General features: G+C 42.7%; 1 protein-coding gene across 2 annotated transcripts in view; it reads right to left on the bottom strand.

Moving 5' to 3' along the window:
- fat4 (FAT atypical cadherin 4) overlaps window positions 1-21828 on the bottom strand; it is a 107739-nt gene that overhangs the window by 38189 nt on the left and 47722 nt on the right. For both annotated transcript variants that reach the window (XM_086085014.1, XM_086085015.1), the window contains exons 2-4: window positions 13689-13820; window positions 5238-5499; window positions 3464-3814 (exon numbers count right to left, since the gene is read on the bottom strand). In XM_086085014.1, coding sequence (XP_085941140.1) covers window positions 3464-3814; window positions 5238-5499; window positions 13689-13820 — 745 coding nt within the window. The remainder of the gene's footprint in view (window positions 1-3463; window positions 3815-5237; window positions 5500-13688; window positions 13821-21828) is intronic.

Raw genomic sequence — 21828 nt, 5'->3', positions numbered from 1 at the left:
TACGCTTTCTGAAATGCAGTGTCATTGCTGGGTGCTAAGGTGCCGCCGTCAAGAGTGGAAATAGAAATGAGTCTTTTGCTGCCCGCATGAGATTAGTTTTGTTTTCTGCGCTAGTTGTAGCAGCTAGCATATTCACAAACCCCTAAGACTGCCCACGGTTTTCATGGCATTGAAAGCAGTACTCAGTGTTGGCCCCGAACTGGAGGGGTGGCAGAACCAAGCGCAGTTAATTCAGCGAGGTCAAAAATAGGGTGGATTATTTTTTTTTCCGATGCTTGGGGTAGTTTGATTAAAAGTATTTCACAGAAATATTACTTCTGTCTATGGCAGATCTAATGTTGGATCATTTTTCAGTCAATTGTGTTGACATGGCAATTTCCATGTCTCACACAAAGAGCATACGTGACAAAAAATAGCTCGCAATGGCTGGAATGGGAAGTGGATGTCTGCGTCCCGTAAATATAGCGGAAACCAGGAAACCACCGATTGTTTTTGGTGTCCAGACATGGGCCAAGGTTGTTTTTGACATGCTGTTTTTTCCTGTTTGCAAACAAAAAGTTTCACTTTTTCAACAGCAACTACTCTCAGGTCAACCCCTTGTCATTCAGCTGTTTCTTAATGAGCCAAGATAGGTAATACTACACGACATGAAAATAAAAGTTCTGACTGTAAAACCACCTGTTGAACTGTAACCACACACGACCTTCAGTCCTAATGGACCTAATGGTCCAATGTAAAAGAATATGGACATGTAACATCTGGTCATAAGTGCTTACTGCCTGCTATGTTAAATTGAGTTTGTACTTAGCTCCCAGGCCTAAATTTGGAAAAAATAACTAAACCTGGCCGGGAGATTTCATTTAGAGGAAAGCAACGCAGATTCAAGAAGATTAGAATGAGCATTCGTATTCTATTTTGATTAGAACTGTTTGGGTGAATTAAGTGCTAAAAAACGATGACATTCGCAGTCGCCATAAAGAAAAGTAAAATGACAAATTAGCTTGATAACAAATACATTGTGCAGGATAGTGAAAGGTCCAACATTTGGCATCCATTGTTCCAGATGACATTGCTAGATATGCTAAGCGTTCTTAAATGCATTATCTGGCATCCTTTTCCACAAATTGTGGACGCACAACAGCTGGAATCCCCCGCTCTTGTCTTTGTAAAATGGAATATTAAATCTTGGGTCCATGTCAGTCGGCTATCGAAAGACAAACATGTCAAAGCGCTTCTGAATGCACTTTTCACAATAGACGCATTAGTTATGCCGCTACACAAAGCTTTAACGGATTGATTCTGTGAGCCATAGTTTGGGATTGGCAAATATATTTGCAATAAATTATGTTGTATATATATATATATATATATATATATATATATATATATATATATATATATATATATATATATATATATATATATATAGATAGATATCTTCTCTCTATTTTCACATTAAAAAGCTTTTTTTTTCTCTAAAAAGATGCATTTGATGGCAAAAATGTGTGACTTTTTTTCAAAAAAAGAAAAGAAAAAGAACCAACTAATTAAAAAAAAAAAAAAAGAATTTAGGGTTAAACATGGTAGTTGCATTGCATTGCAGTTAGGATTAGGAGGTTTCCAAGGATCCAAACAGTTCTGATCTAAACTTGACATCCGGTTCGATCCAAAAGCATTAGTGGAACTCGAGGGGTTGAAATGATCTTAAATCGAGCATCAGTGATTCAACTCAACGGGAAAGTCATGTGGAAAGCATCCGCACCTTCCCACACCCGGGGAGAGCGTATTTACAGTACACAAGTAATCCCTTATCAAAGACATGAGTGCCAGCTCCATCCGAGTTCAGACCGCGCTGTCTACAGACAAAGGGGGGGCCGGGTCAAAGGGCAGGGCTTAGGAAGTGCTAACAATGGCGGTGTTTTATTTGGACAGTGGGAACGGGCAGCTATATGTTTATGAGATTGCGGCGAGGAGGACTGGACGCTGTATTTTTCCCTGGGAATGTAGGTCACAACCAACGCATTAAGGCCCGCGTGTAGCGGTAATTACTGCGGGCTTGGCAAAAGCCACTACCTGATCTCACTGTGAATCACATGGTGAGCATGTTGTATTTGAGAGGTCATTTGATGCGTGACGTGAGGTTTGATATATCATGCATGCATGAGATGAAATATGAGGTTGTATACAGCCAGAAGATGACTTCAAAGGGAGGGTAGAAGCAGGACAAAGTTTCCAGAACTTCGTTGTTGATCTGATTTGTGCACGTTCATGTTTGTCATTTCAGTCATATTTCCCATTTCTCCTTGGTACATTAGTCATGAATACCACATTGACCATTACCAAAGAGTGGCTGGATGTGCTGCGGTGTTTGTTTGGGCACCAAGTAGGCATTTTTTTTTTAAACATACCGCAAACACAGAAATTCCTGCAACCCGTCATCCCTCCATAAGACAAATGGTCCAAACCGCGGGTCAACTTCGAACAGGCCAGATAAAGAAATCAAGAAAGGAAGGGAAAGCCATTTGGCTCATACCAAAATACTAACCAGACATTCCAAATGGTACACCAACAACAACTTGTGAAATCCAATATCAAACATTTTAGTATTTTATTGTATTTGGTCCCTAGCGTTTTACTGTAGTCTATCCGTGTCGTCAGGCAAAAGGCAACTCTGGATGCATCACCACACGCACATGCACACCGTCACCGTGGGAATTTAACCTACACTGACTTTTATTTCATTATATTTTTACATTATTTTCATTATATTTCATTACTTTAGATGTATTTTGACGTTTCATAATGCTGTCAAATGTTAAACTCCTTTCAGTATAATATATTATGAATCGGTGTGTATGCTGTGCCAGTAACTTATTTAAACCCAAAAACGTCTAAATACGTTTTTTATACTTTGCCCTTCACTTCCCAAAACGTATTTATAAGTTTTTTTATTTTTTTTTTTATGCTAGAGCATACAGAAGGCTTTGACACAAAGCTCCTGACATAAAGAGGTTGCTTAAAGCAATGGTAGTTATTACAAAAGAAAATGTCCTCAGGAAGGGCCATGTTGCATCAAGCTCTTTTTGCTAGTGTTTTCAATAAGAATGTGAATAATGATAAAACTTAGCTATATTATAATGCTAATTGTTGCAAAATGGAAACAGATGCAAATAGACTTTTTTTTTCCTGATGAAAGAAGAGACTCTAATCTTTCTTTTGGCAGGTTCCATGTTTTTATAGCAATAGAACAGAATATTCTGTGGACCCTGCAAAATTGGTCAAAATCCAGTAAAACAGCCGGGCGCGAAGGGGGTTGCTTCAGCGAAAACGGCTGGGAATGAATGAATGAATCAAGTAGAAAGGCAAGTACCTAATGTTGTGTTCAGTATTTCAGATGAGTGACTAAGTGTATATACGGTGTGTTCTGTAGTGTACATCTGTTCATTATCTTCCATGTACATACCATCATCTGCATCACTGGCACTGACAGCAACGATGCTGGATCCAGCAGGCAGGCTTTCCAAAACCGATGTGCTGTACACGGTGTTGTTAAACGTCGGCGTGTTGTCGTTCACGTCCAGGATGTTGAAGTAGACCCTAACCGCGCTGGCCTGCCCCCCGCCGTCCTGCGCCTTGGCCGTCAGGATGTAGTACTGCTGATTCTCGTAGTCCAGCGGCCGCGTCACGTTGAAGACACCGGTGACCGGATTGAGCAGGAAGGTCTCATCCTCGTCCTCGTCCTCCAGCGAGTACGTGACCTCGCCGTTCACCCCTGAGTCAGAGTCGCTGGCGAGGATCGCCGCCACAATGGAGCCTGTAAGACAGTCGATGACACAAAAAAAAAAAAAAAAAAAAATTGCCAATGCGATTAAATGAAAAACTCAGCGGGGGAGTTTTCACTGCAAGGTTTTTTTGTAAATATGACGCACTCACTCAATCACAAATGGACAGTTTTTCAAATAAAAAGCCCTGGCAGGCTGCCAGTCATTCATGACATTGATAAATACAATGTAGTCTTTATCATGGTACGCTACCAAGCTAGCTGCTGAATACTTTGATCAAGATGGCTTCCACTTCCTGAATATCATCCATTTCCAAATTTTCTGAACAACTTGTTATCATAGGAAGTGCTGCAACCTACAGACAGATTTCCATCCAATTGTTTAGAAAATTTTAAGCAAATTTACTGAAAATGCGCAAAACGGACATGCGACTTATTGCCGTTTCCATCTTTTCTTCTTTTGCAAATATTGAGAGGGGATTCCGCCGCTGGAGGTGGCGCTATACAGCAGAGAGATGTGATCCACCAGCAATTTAAAAGAAGAAAAACAGGAAGCAACTGCGCCATGCCATGACGTCGTATGAGTTTGCTTTTGTAATTCTTAATAAGCCGTAGCGTTTCTTTGCTGTTTTGCATCAAACATTTTATTAATATTCACTTCTTTAATTAATTCCAAAATGATTTTTGTTTTGTCTTCCCCCCAAACATACCTTACTTTATCGTCAGCCATTGCTTTGGGACTACAAACGTTCGTGTGACGTAATATCCGGTCAAAATGTGCGACATGTAACCGGTCTTGTCAGCGATTATTTGCGAAACATGTTTTCATAGCCAAAATTCGCATTTTCCTTTTTTCGATACGCTAAGCGTTTTTTTTTTGCAAATTGGGCCCTTTTTCGAATTTCTAGCATTTCCATTCAGTTTTATTTTCCCATTTCTTGAAAATTCAAATATAAAAGGGTGGATGGAAATCCAATTTATGACAGCTCTCTTTGGAGTAAACTCTGGATTGGTCACCACCAGTCAATCGCAAGGCACATATACACAAACTACCGTCCACAAGGAGGAGTTTTCAGTGAACCTACCTAACATGCATGTTTTAGGGATGAGGGAGGAATCCAGAGTCCTCAAGGAAAAGCCCACACAAGCACAGGGAGACCATACAAACTCCAGTAGCCGAAATTGAAACCACTGGCCTTGGAACTGATAAACTTGCTGAACGCTAGGTCACCATGCTGCTACATCAAGGATACTTAATCACGGGTACTGCAGATCAAGACTGCGACCTCAGTTGCCAGACAACTAGCAACTTGGTACAGTATTTGCTCAAGGAGACTTTGTCTCAGAAGTGTGAAGGATCTAACCTGCAACTTTTCATTTGAGAGCCAACCACTCATCTACTGATGACGCACTTCAGCCGCCACCCCAAGTACCAGATGCCATAAAAAGTCCCTACCTGATGCCGTATCTTCGGGGATGTCGAAGGAGTACGTCGGCCGCGAGAACTTTGGTGTGTGGTCGTTGACGTCCTCGACGGTGATGTTGAGCCTCATATCGGACGACTGCTTCCCGTCGTCGGCACGCACCAGCAGGGAGTAACTGGAGCGGCGTTCCCGGTCCAGCTTCTTGGTGGCGATCAGGTCACCGGACTCGGGGTCAATCCGGAAACTGTCGTCTGCACCGCTGATGATGGTGTATGTCACGAGAGCGTTTGGGCCCTTTGGGAAAGAGGAAAAAAAAAACAGGTGATAAATTTTGAGTTGTCTATTTTCATCGATTATCCTGTCGAGAGCAGCAAAGAAACTTAAGTCTATCTCAATTGACTGTGGTCGTAAAAGGCAGACTGCAATCTGATTTGGTCGCCAATCAACTGTGTTTATGGCGAGAGAAAAAAAAAAGTGATTTTTCAGTGCTTCTTTTTGAATCAGGAGGAAGACCCAAATGGAAAAAAAAATGTCACTTGACTTTCGCAGTGTTGAACTTTGCTGAACTTGGTCTCAAAGTGTGACTTCAAATGTCCACTGAGAGGTTAAACATTTCCACTGATTGATTGGTGATGAAAGTGTCTCTATCTCGCAGGAAATCGGATTATTTTGCCACTCATGTTAGCATGGGGCCACTTCCAGATCAAAGTGTGACCGTTGACTGACTCATGTACCTGCCCATGATCGAGAGAACTCCATGTTGCTGCCTTATACAATTAAAGCCTCAGCAAAATCCACCCTTTCAGAAGGAACTTTCCGTGTTTGAAGGTTCGCCGAGTTGCTCTTTTAAAAAGCAGCAGAGAGATCCTCCGGTACAAGCTGCACAGCGCGTGACATGGGGCTTTTGGAACCGGAGAGGAGGCCCTGAATGCGATATGTCGCGTGAAAGCGCCCGACGACGGAGGCCTGACATTCAGGTTTGTGCCAGCGACAATAGGAGATCAGACGACTGTCTCTCGCCTTGTGGTTTTTCTTATGCGTTAAATAAAAAAGCGACATCAAAAAGCGGCTGCCATTCAGCGGATTGAGGCAAAGGGGGTCTGGTTACAGCTGCTTAAAAAGCCAAGCGAGAAGACTCTCTTTCAGTAGGTTTTGCGGGGCGCTTTTTGATCCTGCCCGGACAATAGCAGGGCTTATGTGGAGATAAGTCTATTAGAATATTTAGTGGCTGTTGCTTGATGACAATTGTATTCACAAGACATGGTGGCCCTGTGGCTTGTTCTTTTGGTACGTATACCAGTGGTTGTCAGTAGTATGTGCTTTGAAAGCTTAGCACAGGTTGATTTTATACAAGAAGATACTGACGGCAGCAAGAAAATGGAGCGCCAACTAAGTGAAGACAGAATCTTGCTGCCCTTTGACATAATTCCGTTCCGTTCCGTCTTCAATTCCGCTTATCCGGGGTCGGGTCGCGGGGGCAGCAGCTTTAGCAGGGAAGCCCAGACTTCCCTCTCCCTAGCCACTTCAGCCAGCTCCTCCGATGGGATCCCAAGGCGTTCCCAGGCCAGCCGTGAGACGTAGTCTCTCCAGCGTGTCCTGGGTCGTCCCCGGGGCCTCCTGCCGGTAGGACATGCCCGGAACACCTCCCCAGGGAGGCGCCCAGGAGGCATCCGAACCAGATGCCCCAGCCACCTCAACTGGTTCCTCTCAACGTATTATTATGTCCCTTTGACATAATAATAAACCCTAAAAGTCAAACATGCCAACCGGTCTTCAAAAGTTACTACAATCGCAATTCACGATGAGTTCTTATCTTGACTTTTTTCTCTAATACTTGACCTTGTCTCATTGCATTAGCAGAGACCCCTTCTGCGGTCCGGGCGCAATAAAACCAAAAAAGTAAGAAGGCAAACCGGCGTGAGGCTGTAGTCATCTAAAACCCCCGCTGTCATCAATCAGTGTCTCTCGCTCTGGCAATCCCATCAGCCACCTGGTCTGCAAGCCGGAAACTAACGCTCATGGGTTTGCCAATTAATATTCGTGGCAGGCGGGCCACAAAGATTTGACAAAACAAGCTGAAAAAAAATTGCATCAATTCCTCTAAGTAATCTTTTTAGCAAAGTATGTGATTAAGATCTTACACACTAACAGCACTCTTATTCTTGACCTTGACTCAAGCCTACTTTACGGCCCTCGATAGACACATCGTTGGGAAGGGGAGGCGAGAGCGCGGGGGGGGGGGGGGGGGGGGGTTAACCAATTAAACAGCAGCCGTCCAGTAGGAACAGAAGGAAACTCATTTAGCAGACCGAATGCTTCAGGACAAACTGGGCAAGGCAGACGTTTGAAAAACTATGTGCTGACACCCGTCACCTGTTTCTATTTGACGCGGTGGCCATCCAGGAAAAAAAGAGGTAGCCACAGCTTCGACTTGAATTGCTTTCCAGGCCTTTCGTAATCCAGCCAAGATGGCAGTGATGTTGACAGTATCAGGAAGGCGAAAGGAACCATGCGTTCAGAAAAACTGAGGAAGGATACAGTACAGTGAACCCCCGACCCCTCGAAAAATATTCAACATTCCCTATATTTAGGGTGGGCATACCTTTAATTTGATGTCCAAAAAAGAGGACACTCGGCCCGGCCTTGAGGTACTAAAATTATACTCAAAGTTTATTCAAAGTAACCTTGCCAGCAAGCTGAATTCTTGCGGTATTTACTACGAGGATACATCTTGTACCGCTCCCGCTGAAACGTTGGCAGCTGACCTTTTTTTAGGTCGGACCAATCAGGCCTTGTTTCGAGCGGGACGAAACCAGGAAGCGCCAAATGGCAAGGGGAAACAAACAAACAAACCTAACAGACGAACAGATGCTGAAATTAATTCTGTCCTCGCAGAATTACTCACCCTTTCCTTGCTGAATGTTGAACAGCGAGAGGCCGCGTTGTGCATTTTTAGCTGATAAAGATGTTTGTACTTTTTTTTTTTTTTTCTCCCTAAGGCAAGACCGAAGACGACATTTTCATTCGTTGCCGTGATTAGTCAAAAACAAACGTACACAAGATGTACAGAATGTCCCGCCTTTCCTGCACAGACCTGCCAGTTTATGTGGAAAGCAATGGAATATAACACAGTGTTTTTAAGTTTTTTAAGTGATTGCGTCTGTATTTGTGTAGTTGTGGTGAAGAAGGAACTGAGCCGAAAGGCAAAGCTCTCGATTTACCGGTCGATCTACGTTCCTGTCCTCACCTATGGTCACGAGCTGTGGGTCGTGACCGAAAGAACGAGATCCCGGGATACAAGCGGCCGAAATGAGTTTCCTCCGCAGGGTAGCCGGGCTCTCCCTTAGAGATAGGGTGAGAAGCTCGGTCATTCGGGAGGGACTCAGCGTCGAGCCGCTACTCCTCCACGTTGAGAGGAACCAGTTGAGGTGGCTGGGGCATCTGGTTCGGATGCCTCCTGGGCGCCTCCCTGGGGAGGTGTTCCGGGCATGTCCTACCGGCAGGAGGCCCCGGGGACGACCCAGGACACGCTGGAGAGACTACGTCTCACGGCTGGCCTGGGAACGCCTTGGGATCCCGTCGGAGGGGCTGGCTGAAGTGGCTAGGGAGAGGGAAGTCTGGGCTTCCCTGCTAAAGCTGCTGCCCCCGCGACCCGACCCCGGATAAGCGGAATTGAAGACGGAACGGAACGGAACGTCTGTATTTGCTCGATTCTGTGAAGTTGGGGTACAAAACATCAATTTGCGTAGGAATTGTGACTTTTTTCCTTCGTCGGAAATCATACATTTCCGAGTGTTGGTTTGAGCATAACCAAAGCCCCTTGACTGCACATCTGCACTGACCTGGCATTTGCATAATACTTGTGGCACACTTCCTTGGGCAGCGAGTCAAGGAAAGCCTTGAAAAGTATAAATGGACAAAGCAGCTGTTGGTCTTTTCAATGCTTTCTCGTCAGCTCAAAGGCGGCTTCATAAGCTCCCAGTAGGTGATGTTCGTTTCAACGCTCAGTTGCAGAAAGCCCTCCTGGAGCACCTGCTGTTGCAATTTGTCCTCATTAAAAATGCACATGTGAACGTTTCCACGGGAGTTAAGAAATCTAATAAAAAAAGCGTCAGTCAAATGAGGTGACAAAGGTTTTCAAAAGAGCTTGAACCTGTGATGCTCCAAGGGCTTCAACACTGATTTAAATTCAACCTTTCGGGGGTGAAAACGGGCCCAGCCAGACAGAATTTTACGACTCTGGGATATGATGTCTGCGTTCAGCCTGTCAGCTGGTCAACAGCTTGGCCTCCAAGGGGAATCTTTCGATCTGTTCCCGCCGGTGTCAGTGCAACTTGGGTTTCCTGTGCGAGGATGTGGGCAACCGACTTGGCTGGAGCAAAACTTTTACTTCTTAGCAACCTTCTTTTTTTTTTTAAGAAACATCTCCAGTTTTTTTCTTCAATACATCTCTTAGTAAATGGATTTTTTTTTTTCACTAATGACAAAAATAGTTTGTGGGCCACAGCTCCGACTTAAATCTGCGTAAGGAAAAAGTGAGCATAATTTCAATTCCACATGCCTGCTGAGATGAAAGGCCAAATGATGTCCCTAAAATCCAGCATTCCAAACCAACTCTCAAACCGGCCTCAGGCTATGAGATTTACAGTTGATATATATTTAAAAGAAAAAAAAAGAAAAGCCTATATAAGTGCGTCTTTATGACTTTCCTCACACGACGCGGGGGCGAGGCCAACAGCTGCACATTCAAAGTTGTGTGGCCTCGTCATTTCAACTCGAGACCATTCTCGCTCTTTGTAATCTCGATGGCCCGGCTTTTGCCCCTGGATTTAATGTTCATATTGTGACTAAGCAGCCGAACGACGGGAAACGTGTCGCTCGTGGAAGGGGGAGACCAATGATGTCATCCAAAACCAATGCGTTCACACTGAAAGTTGACTTGTGAGGAATTCCCTTCTGGGGAGCCACGGCAGCTTGAGAACAATGAAGAAAAACATTTTGGTTTTAATCATCTTCAGCTAACAACAACGACATTAGATTTATTTTTTTATTTATATATATATATATATATAAGTAAGGTTGAGGAATTATTTTTGGTCCAGAAAAAAAATCACAAACACCATGAATGGTTTTCAATTAGCTGTCAAAATGACATTGTTTCAGCAGGGCTAGTAAAGTGATTGACTTTAATGCACAAATATTGTCATTAATGGCGAGTTAGCCAATAAATTCGAAAAAAATATATAGTTTAATTGAAAGGTATTCTGGGGAGGCGCATCTTGAGAAATATAAAGACAAACTTTTAGTTTTTAAAGATGCAAAGATAATTTTGAGGTTTGGACTGCATTTGCTGACAAAGGCTAATTATTTTGGTTCCAGAATCAAATTATTTAATTTATCTGATTTGAAAAGGCCCTGTAAATTAGTTTTAAACAATTGTCAAAAGGAGTACTATTAGAATTAGAGGACTTCATTTAGCTACGATCACCTCAGGCACTGGGAAATTATTTTTGTTAACAAAGACTAATTAATTATTTTGGTCTCAGTCTCAAAAGGCAAATTATCTGATAAAAAAAAAAATATGTTAATTTTTACTTTTAAATGTAAAAGTAAAGACTCCCAATTTATCAATGTAGTATTTATATGACATTTTGGTCTCTTACTGAAATGTTTCTTTGTAATGAGATCAAATAAAAAAATGTTATAACAGTTTTAAAAAATTTCCTTTAACTGTTGAAAGAAAATTGTACTTTTAAATGTTAAAAAAAATGCCAACATTTTATTAATGTAGTGTTTTTATGACATTATTTTGGTCTCATATTAATATGACTTTACTAAGTTTTCCTGTAATGAGTTAAAAAAAAAATTATATATATATTTTTTATTATCTTTTCTTTTTTTAGTATGGCATGTTTTTAAAATGTCATTTAAATGTTGAGGAAGAAAAAAGTAAGCAGCAGTTTATTAGTATAGTGTTTTTTCAAAGCCAGTGATGTAATGCCGAGGGGATTAGCGGCAGGGCAGGACACTCCTGTGGGACATCTCAGATAACGTTAAAAAAACCTGCGAGACATGGGAACAATTTCCAAGTCCACATGTCGACGCTGTGTCTTGGGGGATTATGCGTGAGTGGGTCAACGTGTTGGTATGCTCGAGCAAACGAGAGTTGCTAATCTGCCTCGGTCAGGTGCAAAAAAAGTCAGGGGCTAATTTTAACCGTGCCGAGCTAGCGTCTGTCACGGCCGGTAATCCCTCTTTGTCGCTTGAGTGGCACGAGAGGGTTGCGGTGGTGTGAAGAAGCCACTCATGTCGATACGATAAGGCTGGATTTGCACCACCAGGTTCAAGTGACATAATTCTCATGTTGGTAGTTTAGCTAACGAGCTAACAAAAGCGCAACGTTATTTCACAAGTAGCCTACAGTAGATTTTACAAGCCAAAGTTTGAGAGAGCTAAATTCAACATTTTGTCACGTTAAAACTACAAATGTAAATGTTTAATCAAAACATTGTTAGATTTCTGGTGTGAGACTTGCACGACCGACTTTCCTTATCAAAGAGCCATGGTTGTTTAATGTAATGCACCGTTTTCTTCATAATTGAATACAGTTCTCCGCTCTCTGTGACAGATTCTCATCAAAACACCCACACTCACGTACGCATTCTTCCAAAACGCGACTATTTGCAAACCGAGCAACTTTTACGGGTTTCATTTGTTACACTTAAGCTTCAGTCAGAGCAGAAATGTTTAATCCCTCAAACAGAGACCTAAAGAAACTCTGTATTATGCGCATTAACCATTTTATGACATCACAGTCCAGCAAAAATCTGAACGATTCGCTTTCAGGCACATTTTCGGAAATGGGAAGCTAACAAAAGATTTACTTTGTCGTGTAATTTCCCTCCTGACACTCTAAAAAAACAACAATTTGCATTTAAGAAATTTAAATAAGTAGTGCCTATCACTATCGAATATTTTTAGAATCAATTAATCTACCGATTATTCAATCGATTAATCTACTAATCAGATTCATTTAAATTTTTCATTGAAGTGTTTTACAAAAGCATTTTTTCCCCCTGATCACTGTTTATTAACTATTGATTGGTGTTTATTTTGTACTTCGCATTCGTATAGTCATTAAAAAAAAAAAAACGGGGGGGGGGGGCATTGATGTACTTACTATGTTACTGGTTTAGTCATTGTTTTCTAAAGTAAAAACAGATGTTTGCAAATTTCTTCTTTCAAGAAGGACTACAGAAATCAATTACAATTACTGCTGATGTGCTAAATCAGAGGATTTGGACAATTTTAAATTATAAAAATGGCTCCAAATGATTACTCAATTATTAATATAGTTATCGAATAATTTGGTAATTGAATACTTGTCGATTAATCGATTAATTTTGACAGCTCTAAAAATAAGTGAATTTGACATATTATGTCCCTTTTACTGATAGCCTATATGAACACCTTTTGTAAATAATGTATAAATAAAAGCTTTTTGGAAAATTATAGAAAACTTTGTTGGTTAGTTCAGTTTCAAATTTGAATCACTCGCACAGCATCTCATCTCGATAAACTTTGTGCAAAGCAAGCCTTAAAGCAACACTAAGGAACTTTCAGTTTACGTTGTTTTTGGCGCCGCCATATGGACAAAGCCGGTAACGTTATGCCTGAAGCAAAGACCCCGTTTCTCATGAGGACAAGCTCATTGCGTCATTTTTGAGCTCATAACATTCAAATTGACTTCCGTCTTTGTAACGAATGGGTAAAGGAAGTGACATATGCCATAAAAAAGTCAGCACATTTGTAGCTTTTTGTGTGACAGTGTTCCTTCCTACCATCCTCCTCAAAGTTGTTTAGTGCCAATAAAAATAATGCCGACACCCTCAGGCCATGGTACCAAAGGTACTATTCAACTAGTTGTAAGTTGATGTTTCATCAGAAGAGTTATGAAAATATTTTATTAAGGTTGAAAAGTTCTTTAGTGCTACTTTAAAAGCAAACTTAGCGACTGTTGCTATATTTAGTCAGTATTCAGACCCTTCTTGATGACTAGTGACAAATCTAACAACTTTCGAGGGTTTTATTGGAGACTGGAGACTCCCTTCCAGCTGCGGTATGAGATCCATCGTGGATGGGAAGAAATCAGTAGATAATGAGAGCTTTATTTATATTTGCTGGGGTAAAGGACAAGTTAGATCTCCTGAAGGAGATCTAACTTGTCCTTTACAAGCAATTAAAAAGTCTATTTTCCATGATTTCTTCCCATCCACGATGGTCTCATACCGCAGCAGAACATCACCGTAACTCACAAAGCTTCCAAACCGTGTTAGCATCTTGTATATTGCTGTTTCTACGGTGCGAAACAAAAATTCAGAGGCCATTCCGAATCCAAATGTCTCCCGCGGTGGCTCGTCGGGGCGCAGTGCAACAGGTGCAAAAACACTGCGCGGCCCAACAGAAACTTGGGGAGCCGTTACCTCGTCCGCATCCGTGGCTGTTAGCTGCATTATCCTGAAGCCGTCCCCCACGTTCTCCTCGATGCTTACGTCCAGGATGTCGTTGGGGAAAACAGGCGGGTTGTCGTTGACGTCCTGCAGCGTGATCTCCACCTGTGGGCGGGAAAAGGACCACCAAGGTTTCAGTTAGAGCCAAGCCAAAATGGACCCGGAGGAGATATGAGTCAACGCATTGCACACAGTTTTTTTTTTGTGGTTAGCGAAAATAAAAGCCGTATAGCTGCGGATCATTTGCGAACGTTGCGATGTTTCCTCCAGTTACGGGAAAATCCACCGCTGATGCCACATGAAGAGCGACGCGCTCGGTCTGCGCAAGCGATATTAGAGCGCGCGCCATTCCTGATACGATACCCCAGCCGACTTGTCTCAAAGCGGTGCTTAGGGAACCACAATGCGGGTTCCAGCTCGACCTCACGCACCCCCGCAGGGCTGTATAGAAAACATGCATTACGCCATTACCAAAGTAAAGAACTGCTTCGCTTAAGAAAGCAAAATAAACACACATCCCGGGCGACCGCAGACCCCCCCGGCTGGATAAACTCGCGGCCATGTGCGGAGACTTATTGCGCTAATTGGCATTTAATGGCCGCTTTGCTCATTGTTTATGGAAATGATGCAATTCAGAGTAACATACGCCTCATTTCATGCAAGACTGCGCTTGGTAAACCCGCCATTGCATTCTCCAGCAAATATAATGAAATGCACCTTTGCACGCTTTCATCACGTACAATTTACTGCCGCTGTTTACATTTGTTTTTGCTACATACAACACTGCCGACTACTCTTGTTTGTTTTTTTTACATCTCCATGTATACAATTAGTACGCATCGCATGGAATGCTGTTTATTTACATACAACACGTTTAGTAATAAATGCACTGCTGATGGGATACTTTTTTTGCTACGTAAAATTCCGTTCACATTCACATCTGCTTTATCGACGCCACATGTTGTCCGAAGCGCAATTACCAAGCCTCATATTCACTTTTGAAAGTGCACACCAATGTGCTTACTTAGCCTATGGAAAAGTTTTCCATTTTAGTTTAAAATAATTTACTTTAACCTCCAGAATTCTTTGCCTGAACAATGGCCAACAGCTGTTTTTTTCGCTTTCGGTATACCTCGAATTACGAACGAGTTCCATTCCTACGCTGGCGATGTAGTTGACATTTACATCAAAATACTTTGTACAATAATAAAAAAACAACAACATTTGTGCCATTCAGAAGACGCTAGAACCAATATTTTGTGTTTCCGCACGGACAATCATTGCTGCCGGACGGCACATTGGAAACTTAAACACAGAAATGTGACGCGCCTGATGGCGAGCTGACCTGCTCGATGGACGTGCGTTACTCGAGGCAACAACTGCACAACTTTAAATTCAACTTTAAAATGGCGCGATAACTGTGGGAAATTACCGGAAAAGAAGGTTGCTACGGACGAGGCGCGGGCGTCGTAAAGTCCAAACGACGTAACTCAAGGGACTCCCTGTCGTCTTGAATTCATACATGTTCTGTTGTAACAGTTAGCCGCGCTAAGCTAAAGGGCGGGTTCGTCATACCTTCTGTTTACATTCACGTTTATATAAAGCATGTATTGTAATCGTGATTGACGGTCACGCACATGATAGATGTCAATCCACTGCTGATAGTATCGTTTTTGCATCATAGAGTGACGCTGACGATTGCTGCTATTTACATTCACTTCTTTATACATCGTATTTGATACGAACAGTTTACAACATTCACTAATAGAAACACATGATGTTAATAGATATTTATGTTTTTTGTTTTTTTTTTATTTTATGATGACAATATTCTTGTGTGTTGCTGCTACTACAATCCTGCCCATTTCGGGATTAATAAAAGGCTTATTCTACTGTGTTGTTTATTCATTTGCATACCATTTGACCCTGAGCACAGCCGATAGTTTTGCAAGGACGAGTTGTTACTCAAGCTTAGCAAACATCTAAAAAAATAATAATAATAAAAATAAACCTCGGAGACGGCACGAGTGAGACGTTTGCGTTTTCATATGGTCCCTGTCTGTTTGTGGCCGTATTACATTTCCACAACTCAAACTGCGAACCCCCCCCCGCCGCCGCCTCGTCCACTAACCCCGACACACATTTCAAAGTCAGTCAACACGCTTTCGAACCATAACCGACATTTTTGCTTGGCGTTCCCAGTTTAATTGCCTCAATGAATATGGAGGATAACGATAATTATGGGGGATTCTTTCACAACTCCCCACCTCCCCACAAAAAAAGACATACATGCGGGAGTGGGAATACAAAATGGGAAATGGGGGGAATAGAGAGGTCGTCAAATGTCAACAATGGGTTTTGTTTTTATGAACAGTTTCCTGCTGCATGCGGCGAGCACACAATGAGTTTCAAGGACGTGGTTGTACATTTTGCCAGGAATTCGTTCTGCATTCTACGACGCGCGCGTGCAACAACAATAGAGAGAACCATTACGAACAGTGTGCCTTTTGGGAAAGAGCAGGAAAGATTACGCAGTAAAAACGGTATCTGAAGTAACATTTTCCTCCATTTAGGCAGCAAGGTGCACTCCTTAGTAGCACATCTGCAGAGGTGGCAAATCCAGGTCCAGACAGTAAAAACCCTGCCACAGTTTGACTTAAGCCATTGATGCTAGCTAGCTCGTACCCTAGCAGGTAAACTAGAACCATGGGAGCTAGCTAAGCTAGCACCTGGGGCTAAAGTCAAACTACCAACACATCAAGACTCTGGTGCTAACGTGAGCGTGTTTGTCTAAGTGCACTGCGATTCACCGGTGACCAAGCCCACCATGTATCCCGCCCGTGTCCGGCCAAGGCTGCCGTCCACGGGTTCGTGTGGCGATAATTGCAGAAGAACGAGAGGCCTCTTGGCTCACAAGTCGCGCAAACGTGCCGCAATGACGACGACGACTCACAATTTGACTCGCGCCGAAGGAACGGGGCTAAGTCAACAAACGATGAATATTTATTTAGCACCCCATGCGTGTGTCCCCTTGCCTTGATGTGTAAATAATGCAAGGCCCACTTGTGAGGAATATCCTAATTAGGTTAGAAGCGCGCTTTTGGGAAATAATTACGCCTTTTTTTTTTTTGGGCGGTTTGCATTACCCACGCCGTGGCCCGTGGATGGGGGGGGGGGGGGGGGGGGTATTTCAAAGTGCTTTAAGGGGGAGCATTTGTTGATTGAGAGAGAAAGTAAGGTCAAGAGGTAGGAGTTACATTGTCGCTTGTCGAGCAGCACAGCATAGGGCAGGTAAAAGCCATTCGTTTACACACTAAATGATTATGTTTCACGCAAGCCCTGTTTCAAATTGCATGCCGCCTCCAGACTTGTATTATTGATGCGCTTGTATGAATGATTCACGGGCCAAGTGGTCCCCTTACACTCTCCATCATGTGTTATTATGTATTTTCCAAAAAGGTGATCATTTAGACATTGAGCACTCATAAGAATCATAAGAGGAAAGTCGTTTTTTTGTTCCTTGGTGTTCAACACAGCGCAATGCTTGAGCCCTTTTTTAAGTTGCTATTTTTGTTTTGTAATGATGTTAGGTTCAATTGTCTTATGTTTTATGTTTGATTTCTATTTGTGCACAGCACTTGATAAAGTGCAACTATACAAAGTGCAATTTCTGCAAGGGACTGCTGAAACGCTGAATGCTAAGATTTGAATGCATGTGCTTATTAAGTCAATTGAAATATAAATGACTAAAGTACTAAAATGTTGTCCAAGCGGTGTTTGAACCCAGGTACGTGGTAGGAGGCAATTGCTCTAACCACTGAGCAAACTTGACTTGTTTGAAATCACGGCTAATAAAGTATTTATTTTGAAAAGTGTCATCTGATGCTAAAAGCTAACATGCATTTAATCATTTCAGTGAAGTTATCATCTATTTCCTGATCTGATAGTCAGTTGGTGTACATGTATATCACTTAGCATAATGGATTTTCGATGTACAGTTAAAGGTGGGATTTGACCCCGCGACCTCCTAGTTACTGGACATTGCACTTTACTAACTGTGCCACTAAGCAGTATCAGACAGGCGGTAATGATGATAAGTTGTATGTATGGAAGTGGGCGTGGAAAGTGGGACTTACATTTTTTTTTTAATTTCAGTCCCATTGAAAATGAATGGGGACAAGTTGATATTTAATGTTAAATTGTGTGAATACTGTAAGTAATGTCAAATGAGGAGAATGAAAATCACAATTACATGTGCAGCATTCCCACAATAAAATTGATTTGAGTTCACTATTTAAAAAAAAAAAAAAAAAATCAAAAAATTCTGTGTACAACCTATCATATTTGCTGAGAAAGATCATCTGATCTAGTTTTTTTGTGCTCTTTTTGAAACACACAAAGAGGGCTCCAATCTTGGCTTAATTGAATTGGTGTCAACGAAGTCTGCAACTGAGACGCGAATATCTTTTAAAGTTTATTATTAGTGCAGTACAAGTCATTTTTTTCCTAAATCAAATCTGGAATTAAGAGTTTATGAGACATTTATGGTTTCAACTGTTAATATAAGCAATTACAAACAATTTCAGCGGGTGTCAATTACTCATGGTTAGCAGGGCTAGCAGGGCATGTGCCCTATTACGGTGAATGAAAATATGAACTGTAAGATTCACGCCAGCCGTCTCACATTTTTGTGGAAATAGAAGTATGCCAGCGTGAAATGTCAAATCAATACGAAAGCCTAATTTGCATACTTATGTCGTCTGCTAACGTCACATTCTTCTCTGAACAATGGACTGGACTCTGGACTTTATATTTTACCCCAAAAACTGTTACATCTAGTAAGCATTTCATTCAGATCATTTTGTCATTCCTGATCATTCGAGACGCATCTTTTTTTGCTTACATTACTAGAAAGAAACCACGACGAATCTATAAAGATTGCGATTTTTCTTGCTTTGACTGGTAGTTATGCCAGGAAGGCTGAAAATAAATTGGATAATAATGGAATAATAATGTAATATAGTGAGTTTTGACCTCTTCTACCTCAATAAATCAAAGTTCCTTTCGGTTGCCAAAGTGTTGGGAGTTTCCAATGCTGACATTCGACATTCCGCCAAGCTTAAAACGACAGAACACGGAATATACCAAAATTAATGTTCCGTCTTACCGCTGCCACGCGAGAGGAACATTTTGGGAATATTGGCTGCAGCTGGAGGCAAAAAAAAAATGTCACTTGGAGTCATTTTCCTACTCAAAGCTACAAAAGGCTTTCATACGATTCCCAGTTTGAACGGGGCCCTCTCCGAAACGTGGATAAAAATCCAATCTGGTTCCCCCGTCAGCTAAGCAGGAGCTGTTTTATTTGAGAACATCCACACATTAAAACCCGATGGCTTCTCATAACGAATCGAGGTTTGCGATTCCAATACACGCTTCACTTTTAACGGCGCGTATCTCCCACGTGACAAGTTTGGAAATTCCAATTCCACGTAAAACGCTTTGAAAGGAAATCTTGATGGGAACAAAGTTCTCTGATAAAGCAGGGATGATTTCAGGATGATTAAAGTTCTTGTAAGAAGCTGTTGACAAGTCAAAGTCAAGACTTAAAGGAAGTTCTCATGGCACTTGGCCTCTTGACATCGAAGGGCTGACTTTGCAAACAGCGATTTGCATTGGCGGAACCTCATCTTTCAAATGCAGATTGAACTCCAAACATAACACTTCATCATCAAGCAGGAAGCTGGGACTGTAACGCTCTTAAATCTTCTGCTCCACCTGCTTCTGGGAATCCTGCACATCCTGCTGTCTTATTTCATCACTCCCAACTTCCAAACCTGTCAGACTCCCTTTCCGTCACAATTTCGATGATCGTGTCCGTTGAGGACAATTGCTGATACGTTTGCTGCCAATATTTTTTTCGATCGGACCAATCAGCCGTTGTTTAGGCAGGGCGAAACCAACAAGCGCCGATGAGGGGGGGGGGGGGGGGCAAACAAACCTAACAGACGGATGGATGATGCAATTAATTATGTTCTCGCAGAATTACTCAGTTTCGTGCATTTTTATCTGGTAAAGATGTACTTGCCACACACCCCCCCCCCCCCCTCCCTCGCCCCACCCCCCAAGATGAGACGGAAGACGAGAGAAAACAAACTGTGCAAAGATGCTGCATCGTCCAATCAGCTCAAAGTATTGTACAGCAAGCCCCGCCTTTCCCGAACGGGTCTGCCTAGTGAAGTACACCAGATTGATGATGTGAAGAACTCCCTTGAGTGAATCACAATTATCAATCTGCCTGGCGAGGTTAATATTCTTGTGCATCAAACAACACTGCAGCTCTGCTCAGCACTCTGCTTCCACATGATGGTGGTTGATTGCGTACTCTCGAGTATTATGACAAATTATTCCATCCATCCAGCCATCCATTTTCTGTACCGCTTGTCCTCACAAGGGTCGCGGGGTTGCTGGAGCCTATCCCAGCTGGCTTCGGGCAGTAGGCGGGGTACACCCTGAACTGGTTGCCAGCCAATCGCAGGGCAAAAATTATTCAAAAATTCAAAACATCTCATGGAAGAGACAGCTCACCAAACATTTACTTGGTTGTGTAATTTCACACTTGATGGGTGGGCAGGCACTGCGGAGACTCAACTATTTACATATCAGCTATTAAAAAGTCAATTTTATTGTTCCCTTTAAACAAATTAACAAAACGCAAAACCACCAGAAAGAAGAATTCTTACATTCAAATTGCAAGTTCCTTTGAAGCGCGACCAAGTTCTCTTTCTGCTCCATTTAGAAGCAACATAGATTAAAACAAGTCCCGGGTCCCTTAGCGCGAGAATCAAGCCGATGTCGTCATCTTAAAACGGATCCAAGAAGAAATATCACAAAGCCTTCTCATATTCCAGTTTGGTCTAATCCTCACCACTGACTGTAAACCATCAACTGTTTAAGAACCGCGCCCAGACATCATCAGCAGAGACTCTGAAAAACTGATTCCCACAACTTCTTCACCAATACATCAAACCTACCAGGGCTTATAAAACAAATTTAGGTTGGAACTATTCCTTCCTGAAAAAGTCCCTGCTGTCTGATACAATATGTCATGCGCTTTAGTGTGGAAATAAGACGAGCGGTCGTCTCGAACAAAGGCCAGGCCTCGTGTCTGCGTTCCTAAATCTAAACGCCGTATGGCAAAGAACCCGCAGAGTGCCATGCTGCGTTTAACATCATTTATGTTATTTAATCGAGTTCATCGTTGGCTCCAGAACGGGGCCGATACCCTGGTAAGAGTGCCATCGTGACAAATTGTCCAAGACGGGTCAAAGTGATCTCTTCCGTAAGGCCGTCTTTGGCGCATTTAATCGCAAACCGGCTCGCTCTGTCAAACAAAAGTCCGCGGTGTAATTCATCTTCCGACCGCACTCATCAGGGCCTTCGGGCTAAAGTGCACAAGCTCCGGCGAGAGGGGGGAAGGGGGGGGGGGGGGGGGGGTTTGAGCACGCCGGAGATGGGAACGCGCACGCAGAAGAGAAGCTGGACGACGGCCAAACCGCAACTCTCAAAAAGTCCAAGATATACGATCGCGTTCTCCTCAAGTCCCCCTGAACTTTTCCGCAGAAAAAACAGGAGAAGGACAAACAAAACAGGAGAGTCTGCACCGGATCACAAAGCACCTTGGCCTTATGTAACCAACGAGAAGGACGAAGCGGGGGCGGGGGGTCGTCCAAGGGAGTCCAGACAATGTCAGACAAGTGGTTCTAATAAAGGGGATCCCTGTCCTCTGTGGACCACTTCACCACCTGTTAAAAGATTGTTTATCCATAGCAGGACCCCCCTCCGAGCTCTCTAAAAACCTTGTGCCAAACTGAGCATTTTGAGACAGAGCCATAATCCGGCACAACAAATCACCCACTAGGTTATGTAGACTATTAACGTTGATTCATAGAAGGTTCTGGATTCAATGCAAACAAAACTGGGCTACCAGCTCAAGATGTGGACTGTGGCCCTGATCTGGACCCAGAAACCATTCCATCCATCCATCCATCCATTTTCTGTACCGCTTGTCCTCACAAGGGTCGCGGGGGTTGCTGGAGCCTATCCCAGCTGGCTT

The sequence above is a fragment of the Leptonotus elevatus genome, chromosome 9, assembly GCF_054856555.1.
Source record: "Leptonotus elevatus isolate MCC_2025b chromosome 9, RoL_Lele_1.0, whole genome shotgun sequence".
In the NCBI taxonomy this organism is placed as follows: Eukaryota; Metazoa; Chordata; class Actinopteri; order Syngnathiformes; family Syngnathidae; genus Leptonotus; species Leptonotus elevatus.
The sequence above is the reverse complement of the archived record's forward strand: the minus strand, read 5'-3'. Positions and strand labels throughout refer to the sequence as shown.